At 40.4% G+C, this 18,643-nt stretch overlaps 1 protein-coding gene across 1 annotated transcript in view; it reads right to left on the bottom strand.

The window, feature by feature from the left end:
* The window catches only part of PLBD1 (phospholipase B domain containing 1), a 38,980-nt gene extending 20,337 nt beyond the window's left edge, over nucleotides 1-18,643 (bottom strand). The window contains exons 1-4 of the mRNA XM_030480555.1: nucleotides 18,538-18,643; nucleotides 9,791-10,010; nucleotides 3,326-3,409; nucleotides 1,266-1,404 (exon numbers count right to left, since the gene is read on the bottom strand). Coding sequence (XP_030336415.1) covers nucleotides 1,266-1,404; nucleotides 3,326-3,409; nucleotides 9,791-10,010; nucleotides 18,538-18,613 — 519 coding nt within the window. The 5' untranslated portion in view covers nucleotides 18,614-18,643. The remainder of the gene's footprint in view (nucleotides 1-1,265; nucleotides 1,405-3,325; nucleotides 3,410-9,790; nucleotides 10,011-18,537) is intronic.

Raw genomic sequence — 18,643 nt, 5'->3', positions numbered from 1 at the left:
TCACTTCAGAGGTCAGTGTTTCTAAGTATCAAACACACAGTTAAATAAGTATCAGGGAATACACGTTGCAGGTAAGGCACGCCTGTTATAAAGAAACAGCTCAGCCACAAACTAGCACTCTATGCTCCCCCATCTGAACCTAAAGGATTCTGAAGCAGCCAAAAAAATTGATAAGCTTTGAAGGGCTCTTCAGATACAGGTGTTGTGAAAGGAAATTAATGAGTTGTTTTTTTCCTAGAAAGTCAAGGTTTTTTACTATCTTACCTAAGTCAGGCCCATTAGGGTGGATTTTTCCATTATTGTGAACACTTCCCCCCCTGCCATTAGGGAAGCCCCAGAGCAAGTTCTACACAAGAAAAAAACGTGCTTTTTACTAAAACCCAATTGTTTATAATTTAGGACTTCCAACTTCTCTAAATTCTTGATATGGTTTAACCAAGACAAAAAGGGTCAACTACAATTACTCAATCCCTCCCTCTCACATTGAGAAACCTATTAGACATTACACTTAAGGACAGCATTGTAATTACTACAGCTCTACTGGAGGTAAGGAAGCTCTGCTATTACACACAAGCTGATGATCCAGAACAGAATTCTAACTGAATGGAGAAAAAAAACCCCAAAAACAAAAAAGCAAACCAAACACCACCAAACAAACAAACACGCACAAAAAAAACCCAAACCACACAACAGCCACCAAAACCTACCCCATTTGGCCTGCCACAGCACTGACCATATATTTGTAATGGAAACTTAGAAGACAAAAAAGGAGAAGAATTCAGCAATGTAAAACATACCCCAAAATAGAGAGGCTTTTAAGGTTTGAAATGTGATGCTTGGAAATAAGAATGGAAGCTTTAATACACTCCCTACATGCTGATTCATGCTATTGCAGCTACTCTTTATACCTAGAGGGACATTTGCTTTATAACGATTTTAAAATGACAACAGCAACCACTCTGTCTGTCCTTCCAATATTCACACACAGATCCAAAAGCCACCCTCAATCTAATCAACACATGAGCACCTGGGTTCCAAGTCCAGCGCAAAGGATCTGTGGTGACATGACTTTGTGGTGACAAGTGCTGAGTCACATTATCTACACTGAACAACCACTGAAGTTTTTGTAGAATGGTATGCAGAATGAGTACTTGCCACTAATTATTCTAATTATTCTTTTCTTTTTAATATCAGATTCCATTCTCCCATCTTTGTCCTCTGACATCCCATCCCCAGCTACTGAAAGAGAGATGCAGTAGTCTTACTGTTTGTTTGTGTAGTTTAGCCCACTCGAGGGCTCCCATGTACAGACCATCCAACTGTGCAATAACATAGCCAGCATGCCTCCAAAATGGATCATCCTTATTATTTCTGATTTGTTGTCTTGTCCATTGATCTTGTCTCCTGCAGAGGAACAAACAGGTTGGGGTTTTCTTGGTTTTGTTTTAGGGTATAATTGATAATGCAGGGAAGGGACAAATGTATTATGACCCAGATGATCCAACCTTCCTAGTGTTTTGAGGCAAATCATGCTTTGGAAATCCTGCAAACATTATATGTTATATCCTCTGGGTGTAAATGTTCAGATCTTCATAACATACTCTACAGCAGTGCGGCTCTACTAGACTTTAGTATCAAAGTGTTGGACTCCACCTCTGTGGGTGGCTCTGCTACATTAGATCTAGCATCCCCATATAGTCAGCAAAGGGAAACAAGCATTTGATAGGTTAAGTGAATCATTCCCTTTTAAATGCCTATTCAAGGACAAAAAGAGACTGACCTCTGAAGAGCCTATTTCTCTTCCCTAGGTACAAGTGCAATGAAGGCTTTCTGCTGGTAGTGCTCAAACACTGCCTAAGACCCACTGCCATGCCTCTGAGGAAAAGGTGGGATACCAAACGCAACCAACCCATGTACCGAATCCAGTCAAGAGTTTACTAGCTAAATAAGCCAGATTTAGAGCACAAGGCAACATGAGCTGAAGAGACCTTAGGGCAAGAGCAGCCCGCACTAGAAGGATCTCTTAGAGTTCCCTCTTTGCTGTGAGCAAAGGGCCACAGAAGAACCACAGGCATTAGAGTAAGTTAGGACCAGATTCATGCCTCTTCCATCCTCCTGTATTTATCCATCCGGCATTATGTACAGCAGCAAAAAAAGAAAGAATGAACCTGGCAAGGAATCAAACTCTTCCAGCAGTATATGGGTGATAAAACCAGCCAGATTTAACTTTCTAGAAGTAAAAAGATGCAGGAAGTATGTCAGAGGAAACAGGGATATGCTCAGAGAATTCAGGGCTAACAACTTTGAGGACAATGCACCAGCTCATATTGCAAAATTGCTATTAAGTAAATCAGTGATGCAGGAGTCAAGGATATAACCAATAGAAAAAAATATACAAGGTCACCTAGTATTGCCCCTCTCCATCCAACACATCTTGGGGGATACAGCTACTATGCTGAGTCAGTCTGGAAAAAACTGTACACATTGGTATGGTAGCTATCCCATTTCTTTCACAAGGAGGACAGCAATGCTGAAAAATGATAGCAAGGGATTGCTAAGTTTTTTTTCCTTTTCTTTTTGGATAAGCTAAAGCAAATCAACTTTACCTATGTGCACCAATAACAGAATTGGTCAAATATATAACCCCTCATGGAAAGCAGAAGACGAGAGAGCTGGAAAAAGCAGTCCCCAGAAACGACCAAGGTTTCACAGAAGTATTTGTAAGGGAAGAAGACATCAAGTGTAAGGAGATTTACATAGCTGGTAACCACAGTGAGTTTCCCAGCACCTGGCCTGGTTCTCCTCCCAGATTCCCACCAGTGTAGCTGCATTATTTGAGCAGAATCACTTTTGGTTTATACAGCTGAAGAGAAAAGGGAATCAGGACCTTTGCAATTAGAACAGAATTAACATCAGCAGTAGAATAAACAAATGCTAACCTAACAGAGGAAGAAAAGGATACACAATGCTAAAAAGATTCAGATGCCTGGAGACCACACTGTTCGGTGTAACATTCAAAATACCAGCTTTTAGAAAAAGGATTTTGACTAGAATGACCTTCAGAATTCATTGACATTATCCACATCCCTTTGTAGCAATGGTTTTAAACATTTTTTTGACAGAATCGGAATTAGGCATTGGTATATGCCCTTCTTCATGTATATTTAATTATTTTTTTTCTTCATACTAACAGCATTCAAGCAGAGGGAAAGGAAGAATGTATTTCCTTAGGCCCCCAAGGAAGAGAATAAAAACCCTTCAGAAACTCTGTCATCCTCCAACCCCAAGTTTTGAGTATTTTCTTTTCTGGCAACTAAATACATACGCCATAAAATTCTGAACTCCACTTCGAACGATGGGATTCTTAATTAACTGTGGATACATATTTGCAGCATGGTCATACATGTGCCTGAAAGAACAAAAGTAGCAGAAGTTATTCTTTTGCATCTCTCTTCTTTTTGCTTACCAACCCACTGATCAACAAGCATTGAAAGACAGACATCACAGTGCACAACATAAGCTTTTCCAGATCACAGAAATTACTTCAGTGCATGACTGAAGGAAACAAAATAGCAAAGGCAACACAAATGGATTGTTTAAATTTAAGTTAAAATAAACAACCTTGCTAATAGCTGCTGAAACTACTGCAAGATGAAAAGATAAGCAAGAATGAGACTGAACTACTTCATAGCTAAATTCACATTTGAGAAGTATTTGTAGCCAGAAGCATCTTGAAAACAGCACGTTATTTTAATGCACAAAAGAAATAGTTTACTGAAGAACTATCCTACTGGGAACAAAAAAAAAAAAAAAAAAAAAAAAAAAAAAAAAATCAAAAAACCAAGAAAACCACACCACCAAACAAACAAAACCTAAAAAAACAAACAAAAAAACCCCATCACACCACATAACAAACCAAAACAAACCCAAAACAACAAACTAAACACAGAGGTGATGAGAATATAATTTGCTGATTCAGTTGAAAGAATTTCAGCCTGATACCTAGCAGGTTTTATTTACCATTAATCATATTATTTCCATTCAGATTAAGCTAAATATCTCTATTTTGAAGTGTGTATAAGTTAATCTTTTATGTTACCACAGAAACTCCCAGTCATGCCAGCCCTAAAGAGATTCAGCTTTATGGAGACCAAAACTATTGTGGGTTTTTTGTTGTTGAATTCCGTTAGCTGTGTCATCCCTCTTGACTAATAGGAACAAAAGTTGTAAGGGTTTGGTTTGGGTTTTGGTTTTTTTGTGGTTGGCTGGGGCTTTTTCTTCATTTTGTTGAAGTCCTTTACATTTCAAGATGAAATCAACTGCCAAAAACGGCTCAAGAGCCCAGAAGTTATAATCACCTTTCCATTTTAGGTGAAATGTAATCTTCCGATTCAAGCCAAAATAGAACTCCAGCATTTCTTAGTTTGGGTCAAACTTAATCAACACTTTTTTTTCTTACTAAAAAAAAAAAAAAAAAAAAAAAAAAAAAAGAGAGAGAGAGAGAGAAGGAATACTTAGTTCTAGGTGTAAATCAGCATTTATTTCCCTGAGGTCTGGAGTTGATAGAACTACATCAGTCATCAGTAAAATTAGCTCCTACCAAGTGCTGAGAGAAAGAAAACAGAACTAAAACAGATACCAGCCTCAAGGAAAGCACATGCCAGCAGGACAAGAATTCCTTGTATTAAAACTTATAAGGACGACTTCCTCTGAGACGGATGCAGACACAAACTTTTCCCAGTTTCCCTCAGGCTGTAATTAGAGAATACAGCCATAGATGACTGAATGGTTTGCTGATGGTTAGAGAATTAATTACTGATTCTCTAACAACCTTCTCCCCTCTCTTTCTGTCCCTTGCCCCATTCCCAGCTGGTGTTTTGAGTACTTGATTGCATGTGACCCTGCTGCTTCTTATCTCAGCTCTGATACCATTCTGACTACCAACTCTATCTGCATACGTTCAGGCAAAACACTAACCCTGCAAAAAAAGTGAATTCTTTTTCTGCCAGTTTGCAGTTTGAATTAGGTTATTATGTAGATAGATAAGCAACAGAGCTGGTGCAAGAAGACAGCTCTCTCCTGTGTTAGATGAACTGAGGCATAGATGATCAGTGCCAGGGCAGACACAAGCTGGGGCTTATTGGATCTGTGGAGGGAGGTGCTGGGGCAAGAGAGGGGAGCATTCAGCAGTTTCACATCATTACACCTTTCATGAAACTGCAGCTACAGTATCAGTTTTAGTTCTAGAGCTTTCCGTCTCCCATGTAACACAAGACTACATGCCATGTCATAACCTACTTCTTGATCACAACCTACTTCTTGAAGACAAGAGAGTTGAAGAGACAGATCAATATTCTCCACCCCTGCAGTTACAGCAGATTTGGCAAATAAAAGTCCTGAGTAATTTTAGGAAGGAAATTATAGCCTAACATAGTCCATACTACAAGCCAGAGCTCTCATGGTACTAGAGAAGAGGAGCAAATAGCACGAGACAATCCATCTGGCAGATGGCCTTTTAGAGATGAGAACCAGATGTGGAGGATAAAAAAACCTGCCAGAATACTACTCTAATCACTGCCTAGGCCAGGACAGATGATGAGGCTTCCAGGCTCAACCACCAGATCTACTCTCTCCATTTTACACTCAAACGTTATGCAACACAAGATAGATTTTAGTAATATCTTTAAGCTGTGATGATGGATGTGGAGATAGGGTTAGTTCAGAATCAGTGGACTGAAAACAGCTTCTTTAATGGCTTTCCATCTTGTATATGCTAACAGAAAACAGACAATTCCTGGAATTGATTTTTCTATTTAAATGCTCAAGGTTATTGAGAATTTTTTCCCTAGTTGTTCTGTTTAATTTTTTTGATTTAACAAAGCTTCTGTGCACATGGCTTGTATGTTTTGTAAGGCTATTATCCTCTGAAGTAAATTGGATCATTACAGCAAGGTAAGGCTTTGCGACTGTATCTGAGGCCAAATGCAAGGCAATTACAAAGCTGGGACAAGAATTCAAAGTCTAAAACCAGCAAAGCAGAGCACTGCTTCTTCAAATTAGAGAGGAAGATGACAAGACTCAAGTCAGCTGAGGTGATACCAGAAAACAGTAAAATTAACTTTGCTTCAAATTTAAATACTGCTCTTGGGCACCTGGCATTCCCCAGTTGGAAGTGATTAAAAGTAATGTCACAGATTTGGATGTGCTCTACCATTGCCCAAATAAAATAAGGCCTCATTAACACTTCTCTGTAATGGGGGAAGAGAATTCATACTCAAGAAAAACAGAGCAATCATCTTTGGTTGCGTGATAGGACTGGACCTTACAGAGAGGTGAGATACTGGTGATAAAACCAAATGTCTGGATTTCCAAGCACTACAAACACTAGAATTAGATTTATCCACCTCCTAACTATGTGTTTTCAAAATAGCTACTATCTGAACCACGTACTAACACCAGAAAGATGACTCATGCTTTAAAAAAGGCTTGTGCTTCTCTGCTCACTGGTAAATGGAACTGACCAGCTTAGCTATTGTTTTTTCTATCACAAATTTATACGGCTAGAGCTGAGATTAACTCTTCCCCAGGAATCCAAGATAAAACAGTCTCTCATGTCTCATACTTTGCTATTTTTTATCTGTTTGGTTTATATTCTGCTTACACTCCTACCAGGGACAAAGTGTACACTTAAATACTTTGTCACTCTTTTGCTTACATGATGAGGCACCTAGCTGTGTCTAAAACCCTGCTTCATGCCTTAAGTGTAATGCAACAACTGAGCTAGCTGAGAATTCATGAAGGTCTTTAAATTGCAGGCACTGCCAAGCTGCAGCTTCTGCAGGAACCTGTACTTCAACCTGGGATAAGGCATGCAATGTATCCTTCCCATTAATGCTTCACATCAGAGCTCTTCCCAGGAGCACTTCAGGGTTTCTGCAAAGAGCCACCCTGGGTCATTTCTGCTTCATGGAGTCATTATCACAAATGGATGCAAGACAGCTGGAGACCCTGGAGTTGTTCAGGCTACAGGTAGCAATGTGCTAAAGGGCACTTTAATTACCAGGCATACCCAACATTTTCATGTTGGTAGCCTCTGCCTGAGCCACCAGAGGTGGCTGGTGCTTGTACAGGCAAGTGACACAAGAGTTTTCACTCTGGTAGCTAAGTGGGTGTTGATGCAAATAAAGCATTCCGCTTAAACACATTGTTATACTCTTCCTTGTTGTTACAGAGTCCTTAAAAAGGAAGCTTGAGCTGTACGCAGCTACTGCAGGCACTGATGCATGCAAAAGCAGAATAAGATAAGGGGGCTGGAGCACCTCCTGTACGAAGACAAGCTGAGAAAGTTGGGGCTGTTCAGCCTGGAGAAGAGAAGGCTGTGTGGAGACCTCATAGCAGCCTTCCAGTATCTGAAGGGGGCCTATAAGGATGCTGAGGAGGGACTCTTCCTTAGGGACTGTAGTGGTAGGACAAGGGGTAATGGCTTCAAATTTAAACAGGGGAAATTTAGATTAGATATAAGGAAGAAGCTCTTTACAGTGAGGGTGGTGAAGTACTGGAATGGGTTGCCCAGAGAGGTTGTGAATGCTCCATCCCTGGCGGTGTTCAAGGCCAGGTTGGACAGAGCCTTGGGCCACATGGTTTAGTGCGAGGTAACCCTGCCCATGGCAGGGGGGTTGGAACTAAATGATCTTAAGGTCCTTTCCAACCCCTACTATTCTATGATTCTAAGAGTGTTTAGAGACTTCTCATAAGAGAAGTTGTGATAATGCTAGACAGCTTCCCTGAAAACAGGCTGAATGTGCCAGGCAGTCTGATGGGAATAGAGTTATGGATTGAGAAAGCCTGTTTCCCAGTTTTACTTCCAAAGACTTGTGTAACTGTCCCAAAGAAAGAACATCTGCCTTCATGTTAATTAAGTTTCCGTGACTCTCTAGGCAAGATAAATGAGAACTAGAGCTCTGAGAGCAATCTTAACATCTGCAAACTTAGTGTGTTCTCACTACTCCCACAGTTCAGGAAATTGCAAACACACTGTGTAAGAGGATTCATTAGCTGCAGTTTGTTGAATAAAAAAAACCGCCAAGGTCCTGCAGCTAAAACCTGAAGTAACAGGTTCTTCTCAAGGGTCAAGGGAGTACATCACTAACCCATCTCTGTTCCTTAGCTGGAGCATTTTCCATCCATTTTCTTACCTTCAGGAGAAGCCCTCTTTATCCAAATTAGCTTTACAAGACCTGACAGAAAAAGCTTATATTCATAACTCCCAGTGAGAAATATGCTTTCATTGCAGTTACAGACACACAACGGGGCAAAGACGTAGCTATGGTATGTATATTATTTGATAGTCATTTTAGTGATGATAAGTATTTTCAGGTTTGCATTGTCAGAGGATTTCTCAGTGGATTTCCTCAAAAAGCTTCCTCAGAAAAGAAAGGCTTTGGCTTCTGGTTTTGCATCTTAACTCACTCTCACACTTAAACTCCTTTAAAACAGTTGAATTTCCCACTTTGCTTAGAAGTTGAAGTCTCAAACCCTACTTTTCCACATTGATACAAACCCTCAACTTCACATCCACAGACTTTAAGATCTCTGTTCATTACCTTTTCTGCTATATTCACTTCTCTACAAAGGACCAGTCAGTGCTGGAACTGGTAGCCCTACAGTAACACAGCTAGGGCTAGGAAACAACCTTAGTAAGCACCTGGAGAAGACAAAAGTCTTGAGCTGAATAACTTGTGAATCTTCACTTGACATTCCTGGAATAAACAAAGGGGAAAATCTCCTTCCCCCACACCTGAGCATAGACTAAGACATCAGGTAAAGTCCCTGCAGACACTGTTTCACATTCAAGCCATGTTTAAAGGCATGGGCATATACTTAAGTTTTTTTAAAAGCCAGGAAGACTTATAAATCTACTGCGGAGTCAAAAGGGGAACAAGGTGTGGGTTGTTGCTACTAGAACATTAATTGCTATCTAATTGGGCTTAGCATGGATTGGGCTCTCTGTAGTATGACAAAGCTTAAGCTTAACCACTTAGAGATGAGTACCTAGGTAAAACCTTGTGAAAAAATCTGCTGAGCAATACTCAATTTTAGTAATATTCTAAATGTAATCCTAGCATCCCTAAGATCCAAGGGAGGGTTAGTAGGTTGGTTGGAGTTTTGGGGGTTTTTTTTGTTCTTTAAAAAGCTGCTCTGGACTCATAACAAGTACAAAATTCTGTCAGTTTTCATAGATCTGCATTGTGGGAGAGATTCAGCTCCTCATCTTCTCTCCAAAGGGCTTTCAGGAATAATCTGACACTTCTAGACACACACCAGTCTGCCTTCAGGCTTATCAGTATTTTTTTTTAATTATTATTATTTATCTAAAAGAGACTAAATTCCTTATGCTGTGAAGATTCAGTATCTGCTCCCAGTAGTTTCTTGACAGTGTTCACTTAAGGAAGCCCTGTAGCCTTTGCTAGCAACATAGGGCTTAGGCACTTTCTTACACATACACTATTCTGTGATTACGTTATTTAATCAGTAATACTGATACAGTACTCCTCTATCTCATCAAGGCATTAGCAGAGCCTGCAGGATGAGAAGAGGGTATATCTTGATGCCATAATGAAGAAGCTACACTTCATACCAACTACTAATTAAAAGAACACCACACAACTGCAAAATGTATGGTTAGTTTAAATGGATGGGAATTAAGTGAAATGAAAACCAAACAAACAACTCACAAGTACAGAAATCCACTGGAAGTGCGATAAATTGAGTTGCTTCCCGAGGTACTTACGGAGCTGTGAGATAGCCTTCCAAGAAGCCAGCTGCATACATGATATCTTCATTGCTTAAGGTCTGACCGCCATAGCCTGCTCTGATCTCCAGAACTCCCCAACCTGTTGTCTGTATAGAGTTGTTGTAGAAACCATAAGCATCTCCGTGCCTATCCAACATATTCCTGACCTGAAGCGTTTTTGCAGCTCTATTCCAGTACACAGTTGCATAGCGGATTTCTATGGTGGAGAAGAAAGGGAGCAAAGGAAACAAACAAAAAAGAGTAAGTATTTCCTATCCAATACTGAAACGTTAAGACAGCATTGTCACAATTTTAAAAAGTTAATTTGATAGCTTTCCATCAAGTTCAGTTCTACTGTGGAGAGCAACACTAATGTTAACATACTGAAAAGTGGCATTAGAACTAACTGGAGTTTTACCAAGACAAAATCTTACAGCTAAATATTCTCATGTTACTCTTTTAGAAATCATCCACAACTTTCTCAGTGTAGAGCTGCAACACAGCTGAGTCTTGACATAAAATTCAGAAAAGTACTTCTTTACCCTGGCTCAGAAGAAAATCTATACAAATCTTATTGAAAGTAACTGTAGAAGACAGCATGACTTAGCAACTGCAAAGGATTATAGGCTACTGTGGACTTTGTTTTCCACCTAAAGATTCAAAAGGCTGCAAAAGTTTTTTAAACTGCCTTTCTGGCCAACTAATTCTGGAGGTGGCAATACACAACAGGAGCACTAAAACTCAGTAGATCACAGGTTTAAAGACAAAAGCACCACAGGTATGAAATCCTTTATATGATACACAATCCCTATCACCCAGCCATATTAGTATCAATCTCAACTACGAAATGAACAGGAAGGAAGGGCACTAGACTGCTCAAGAGTTCTGCTTGGACTGCTGTTAAAAGCATTCTTCATTAGTTGGGTTTTAATCCTGTTGTCCTGAAGAACAAAGAGCAAGGTAAACTGCTTTCCACAAAAAAACCCCAAAACCCTAGAACTCTAATTCAGCCTTCCCTAAAATGGGACCTGATTACATCAGATCTCTATTCATACTGATCAAATCACTAATACAGTATTACAAGTGAAAAGAATTCAAAAAATCATGAGCCAGAGTTCCCAGAACTACTTTAAAAGTTTTAAAGGATAAACTCGTAAACACTTAAAACTACTGAGAAACCCTCAATGTTTTTATTCCCTAGACCCTTCTCCAGTGTGTAGCAACTAGTCCTGACAGTTTATAGCAAGAAATTACAATTTGGTTACTACTTCCCCACAACAATTCATTTTGTGTATCACACCACAACAGCTGCAAAATAGAGAACTTGATCTAACTCTAGATGATCTTACACAAAATACTTAGTATGCATGCTATGATAATGGAACCACAAAAAAAGCAATGTAATAGCAGTACAATACCTAATGCTCTTTTAAAAAGCTGTAAGTAAAATGTTAGTGATTAAGCAGCTAGTTCGATTTCAAATTAAGTGCACCCACTTTATTCACTACTATAAAACATAACATAAAGAAGCTATTTTTATAAAGAGCCATGACGCATTTGAATACAAAAAGCAAACTCAAACATTTTCCAAAAACTAAACTCTTTCTCCAGCTAATCACTTCTTGACATAGCAGTTACCCACTTGCTTTAAGCCAGTTTTCATCCATTTTACCAGACTGTTGAATAATCTGTGTCATTCAACAGCCACTAAGCTGTTCTTTCCTGGTATTCCAGCAAGAGCAGCCAAAACTGTTTCTTATAAAGAATCGGAAGATGGCTGAGGTTAGAAGAGACCTCTGGAGGTCATTTTGTCCAAACCTCCTGCTCAAGGAGCATCACCTAAAGCCAGTTGCCCAGAATTCATCCCAGATGACTTTTAAGTATTTCCAAGGATGGAGATTTTACAACCACTCTGAGCAACCTATGCCAGTGCTCACTCACCTGCATAGTTAAAAAGTCTCTCCTGATCTTCAGAGGGAACCTTCTGTGTTCCAGTTGGTGCCCATTCCCTCTACTCCTGTTCCTGGGCACCACTGAAAAGAGCCTGGTTCCATTTTCTTTACACCCTCCCTTCAAGTATTTGTAGATATTGATGAGTTTTCCCCCTTGCACCTTCTCTTCTCCAGATGGCATAGTCCCTGCTCTCCCAGACGTTCCTCACGTGAGAGGTGCTCCAGTCCCTTAATCACCTTCACAGCCCTTTGCCACAATCTCTCCAGTACCTCTACATGTTTCTTGTACTGGGGAACTCAGAACTGGACCCAGCACTCCAGGTATGGCCTTAGCAGTGCTGAGCAGAGAAGGATCACCTCTCTCAACCCGATGGCAATACTCCTCCTGATGCAGCTCAGGAGACAGTTGCCTTTTTTTGCCATAATGGCACATTGCTGGCTCATGTTCAGCTTGGCATCCACAAGGCCCTTTTCTGCAAAGCTGCTTTCCAAACAATCAGCCTCAACATATATTGATACGTGAGGCTACTCCTCCCTAGGTCAGGACTCTGCATTTCCCTTTGTTGAACTGTATGAGGTTCCTGTCAGCCCATTTCTCCAGCCTTTTGAGGTCCCTCTGAGCAGCAGCGCAGCTCTCAGGTGTATCACCAGCAAACTTGCTGAGGGTACACTCTGCCCCATCACCCAGATCACTAATGAAGATGCTGAGCAGTACCAACCACTGGCATACACCACCCGTTACACACCTCCAGCTAGATTTTGTACCACTATGCACTATATCTGTCTCCATGATGCACTAGAGACACTACTCACACGAACAGGAAAAACGTTAGCAAGAACAGAATTTTAGTAGTGAAGGAACTGCATTTCTTTCCCCATTCTATGAATAGAAGTTTTACATGAATCTATCTAGAGATGAAGTCATTTCAGGGACTTGGAACACAGTGTTTAAAAACATGTTTTTCATCTGCCAGGTACTAAGGCTATTTAAAGGACTAAGACATGACAGATAACTTTTCAAGCAGCTCTAATCTTACTTTTCTGTTGTCTTCTTAACTGTTTCTAGTAATACATACAGTAATTGCTACTTTACGTGAAGAGTAAACAGGGGAATTACTCAGACTGAAAAAGAAACCCAAACATCTATAAAGAGAGCAGGCTGACAAGGGTCAATACTGAAGAGAGCCAAAGGCCACCTTACAAAGCTAAAAGCTTACATAAGCATAGCAATTAGGAAAGGGAGGTCCAGTGAAGTAAGCAGTGCAAGGGGTCTGTGCAAGCAGCACAGAACACAACTAGCCTGTCCAGCAGTAAATGGGAAGGCTGATTCCAACCAAAAAGCCCAGTGCGGGGCAGAGAAGAGACAGGCCACGTGCCCAGTACACAAAGACAGCTGAGAACTGGGTAAAAAGAGCAAGACAAATGCAAAAGATTATTTTCCTCCCATCTTTTCATTATGCTGTGGAAAGGTGACAAGTAGCGAAGAGGAACCAGACAGCTGGGTATCGTTACTAGTGGCCACAGGCTAAACAGATATGTCAAAGAAACTTTCTTCTACCTAGAGCGGAAAAAAGAAAAAAAAAAAAAAAGCTTTCTTTTGTAAAAGAAGGTTGATCCCTGAGAGATCAATCTGACACAGGTGCTCTAACATGGCAGGCTGTGTTTCTTTGGTTTATGCTCTACCAGAGCTATTTTTAAAAGTCAGAACAAACTTTCAAATTACCCACGGAGTTTGCCCTGTCCCAACTTCACTACAAGACAAATTTAAACTGAAGAAAACCAGGACTAGAAGAGGATGGGAGAGAAAGGGAAATTACATGATAATTAAATTACATGATAATTTGTAACAAACCTAGTGAGGCCTCTAGAGGAACAGCATCAAGACACCTGTCATAGATGTGGCTTAACAATGATGCTGGAAAACACCATTTCCAATTTCAAATTTATTATTCTTTCCCCCTCAATTCATTCACTTGCTGTTCTATTTCACCCCATTAATTTTTATGTCAGTTTCTGCAAATCTAATTGCCCTGGTCTAAATAGTCAAAATACCTACATATTAAATTGCTACGTTTATTTCAAGGAACATATATATAGTCATATAGTAATTGTCATAATTTAGAAGATTAGTCTTTATCTTGCTGTAGAGTTAAATGAGTTACATGCTGTAGAGATGGAGTTAAAACTACAAGCTTAGAAAGCTGTGTACACTTAAAACTAGATGATCTCCAGAGGTCCCTTCCAACCCTAATGATTCTGTGAAAACACGCTTACACTACAATGTAATTAAAACATTTGTTATCACCCAGTCTGTTACAATATTAATCTGTGCTCATCTAAAGTAGCAGCAATATCTTTGCCAAGAAAACCATCCAGAACTGAAGTGTGATATGGAATATAGATATAGAAGAAGCAACTGCACATTTCCAAACAATCCTCTATGTGCCCTGCAACAACAAGTACATTCCCTTTGAATAATGCTGGCATTTTTTTATAGTTATTTTTGGAGGGTGAGGCAGGGGCCCTATAATCTCTTATCCCAACAGTTGCATTGGTAACTTCTTGCATATGAATCAAACACAGTGTCTCCATGAATCTCTAAATCATCCTTTTATCATCGAAGTTAGACTTCCCAGTGTGTAGCTGAGAATGCTTACAAGTATTTCAGCCTATTAGGACTCTAAAGAACAGAAAAGACTGCGATAATCTGTGGCTATTCCAAAACAGTATCACTTAGAATAACCTAAATAACAAGCCAAAGCACACATTATTTACTGCAATGAATGACTCAAAATCCCTGGGGACAGGGTAGGTCAGTGGAGTCACCATTCCCTTTCATGCAACCAGGCAGTCAGAAGAACTGCATTACATCAGCGATACGCAGTTCCACCACAACCACCAGTGCACTGTATGGTGGGAGACAGAAGTGGAGAAGCGCAATGACAAAATAAGCCTGGTAATAAACCAGGGTGCCTTCTCCTTTCTGCAGTCAGTAGGAACTGGGAGGAACCTTTCCTCAAATTGCCTGTTTTCAGAGATACATCAATGCTTCCACCAAATAAAGACCCAAACATAGGGACTGCAGTTGGGAGAGTGCTGGAATTTCTTCAAGAATTGAGAAGTATCTGCTTTTTTCCAGGTTTATACCCTAAATAATGGAAAAATGAAGATACTTCAGCTATGGCTAGGAGGTGACAGTAGTCCCCTTGGTTTTTTGGCTGAAATGCCAAATCTGTTCTCTGTCTTTTTGGCCCAATAAAGGCATTTTCAAGGTTATGTTAAAAGTGAGTTTGTCTTTTATTTGGTGGCAGTAGGAAAGAGGAAATAAAAGTTCGTGAGAATATGGAGAAAGCAGAAGGAGAATACTAAGTGAGAAGACTGAGGCAAGATGAAACAAAGAAGAAAGCGATGCTGAAGAGTACATGAGAGAGTAGCAGTAACTTGTAATGAAAGAGCAGAATGGACAGAGATGATGAGGAAAAGAAAAAGAGCAATACAGCGAGATGGCCCAAGACCATCTATTAAACACACTATTTGATAGTTGATATTAATATCTATTAAATAAATTATACCTACAAAAATAACACCTGACATGCCTTAAGAATGCCAGTAAAATTTGTTTGGCAATATGCAACAGCTGCTTTTCCTTATGCTTTCCCAACCATAAGTTGTTTTTAAAACATAAATACATAGAGACAGGCTATTGGACTTTCTAATTACAGAAATTAATAGAACTCGCTTTTCCTTGCAGGCAAAAGAGCTACAAGGTCTGGGAGTGAGAATATTCTTATTTTTCCTTAGTCTGAGAAAGAAGCTAACTTATAAGCAATGAAGCACTGGGTAGGTTGCATGTACTAACCTAATAAACAACCACGAGCATTTCCTATTAATAGCAAAAACACTGGCTTCCTTAAGCTACTAATTTTTATCTGTATTTCACATGCTTATTTTTGTCAATGACTTCTCAAATATGAAGCTTTTTTGTAGAGTTGTTTGGATGTATTTCATAGTGTCCATCTTTCCACAAATAAGGACGCGCTCACTCCACTGTTTCACTGAAAAACTAGTTTTGTGCAACTTAGAAACACAAAAACCTAGCAAAAAGTTGCACTTCTGTTTTCAGTATACCCTCTCCTACAGCTAACATTCACTAGTAAAGATTATATATGCACAGTTTAACATTTAAACATTTCAGGTCAACCACAATAAGGAACTATATGATGTTTCTGTTCAGTCTTGTAATTTGATAGATCTTGTCCTATTATCCCATTAAAAAATTTAGAACCGTTCTATTAATGGTTTTAAAAAAAGGTTCTGTACCTCTAAAGTACAACTAACATTTCAAAATACAGTTATGACTGGAAGCCATTACAACACAAACGTTAAGCACTTCAGGACTTCTTTAGAGATTAGTTTAAACCACACAAGAACTTAACATGAAACCCAGTAATGTTCAAGTAAAGAAGTAAAAGCTTTCTTGTTCTGCTTGAATATAAGCTATTTGTGTTTTCTATTCTATTGGCCTTAATTCATCCTCATACATTTCAGGTGTAAGTAATTTTCCAATTTGGCTCTAACAGCCCTGTCATTATTTGAAGCCTAATCTCCTTATTTGTGCCTACATGAGAGAGAAGCAATATTCAAATGTGAACTATAAAATAAGAGTTTGAGTATTGTATGGTTTTCATGTTCACAAGGATACTTAACTAGTAAAGCTTGGCAAGTTTCATGCGTTAGCTAAAACAGTTATAAGTCATCCACAAAGGAAACAAAAATAACAGTTTTACAAGTACCTTCACTTATCATACAGTTCCTCAATTTAAGTCATTTTACCAGAGAACATTCTCTAAAAACACTTTCCTAACTGTCTGATGAAGAATCTCAAAGGCATTCAAAATGCTAAACAACAACAAACAAATTAAAAAAAAAAAAATTAATCTATACAATTCACAATGCTGAAGGCCAACTTTATTCCATTAAATAGCCTAAAGGTGTTTCTATTTGCTCCACAGTAGTTTTCTACCAGTACTTCAATTAGGATGTGAGGAATCAGATATTAGCTAAAACTCCTTCATACCCTAAACTTCCCTTCACTTCTTCTGCATGATACACAGTACCCTTCCTTCAGTCCTCCTAATGTAGCACTAAAGTTTTTGCCAATTCAGATAAAGTTTGAAAAGTAGGTCTGTAAGATGAGGTAGGACTATCAGCAAAATTATATGCTTGTAACATTTTGGACACATTAAAACAACAGTTACCTGAATTTCTCCTTGTTTTGTGGCAATTGATGTATGAACTAGGAATTTCCTAGAAGATAAGCACTGAATCCAGCCTTTAAGATCTTCAGAGTTCATTGAAAGCAGAAGAGGAGGCAGATATTCACCTGATGACATCTGGTCCCCAACAACCTTTCTATTGCCATCAGTACAAATAGTATCCAGAATTCTCTAAAGGACATTCTGCTTTGAATGGCTGATGCACTAGCCTTCACCCATCTTCCAGAGGCCCCTTCACTTTCACATACGCCACACTTGCTCAGCATTTCTTAAAATTCCCTCCTTTAGTGACTCCTTTCCCCACCCTTCTAGTTGCTGGCAAACCCATTTCATACTTTGAAATGAAAAAAATAAATAATAATGCTATGTTAATACCTCAGTGGCATGTTTTTTCCAGCATATAGTGTGTATGTCCACAGCTGCAATAATTCTCAAACAAACCAAGCAAAAACTCAATTTTTAAGATTTAAGAGATTTTATGAAAAACCATGAAGCTCCCTAAAACGTGCTGTTATGCCACTTGCCAAATTTTGTTTGCATCTAAATCTGACTCTGATGTTACAACAAGAATTGAAATACCCTAATTGAGCCTTACAATTTTGAATGAAAAACTCTTATATTATGCAAATGTATGACAAAAAAAAAACCAACCATGAACACAAAATTAGCATGAGGTGGTGTTTGTACCACAGAAAACACCTTCAGATTTTAAAAGCTAACCGGATATTGGTGAAGTAGTTACTCTCATGGCAACACATAATAAATCTACTCAGAAAACACCAGATCATGCATAGGTATGAACTCTGAAACACAGATGACGACCTATACCCACAAGCTAGCATTAAAACTCTTGTTAAGATGCATGCCATAGGCCACGGCACCAAAACGAAGCATCCGTCCTAAATGATTCCCGTGCACGCACGTTAAATTAAAAACCAGCACGCCTGGGAGCTCAAGGCAGCCTCCCATCTGTTGAATCCTTAATGTGGTTCCCCTCGCCCATTCTGGGAACCGGAAAGATGTTTCGAAAGCAGAAACGAAGTGCCAGCACTTAACACCCACGAGGCACCATGGCCGAGCATGCCTCAGACGGCGGGATGTGAGGTGCTCCCGGAGCAAGCCCGTGAGCAGCCGGCCTCGCCCCAGGAGATGGAAGGGCTTGACGGGCCCGGCACTGCCGACGGACGAGGCCCCTGTCCGCTTCGCAAGGCGGCACGGGGACCCTATCCCCCTCAGGGAGGAGGCACAGCGACGAGGCGGAGCGCGGAGCCTCCGCCAAGCCGGGGCGCGGAGCCCGGCGGGCCCTCCGGGCCGGGCCCGGACAAGCAGCCTGCCTCCTCGGGAGCCGCGGCAAAGAGGCCCAGGCCGGGCTCAGCTGGTGGGACAGCTCCTCCCGGCCGCCTGGCACCCCCGGGATAGGGGACAGCCCCACTGTCTCCCTCCATTCCCCCCCACCCGGTGATGGGACTTTGGGGCAAGGCCCCCCTGCCGCCCTCCCGCGCCCCGTTCGCCTCACCTGCTCGGCCCCCCGCCGCCGCCCACAGCAGGACGAGCCCCCAGCAGCAGCACACGCCGCCGCCGAGCCGGGCCATGCTGCTGCTACCCCACACCTCCTCTGAGCA

This window comes from Strigops habroptila, chromosome 3, assembly GCF_004027225.2.
Source record: "Strigops habroptila isolate Jane chromosome 3, bStrHab1.2.pri, whole genome shotgun sequence".
Taxonomy (NCBI): Eukaryota; Metazoa; Chordata; class Aves; order Psittaciformes; family Psittacidae; genus Strigops; species Strigops habroptila.
Note: the sequence above shows the minus strand (reverse complement) of the source record. Positions and strands in the feature narration are given on the sequence as shown.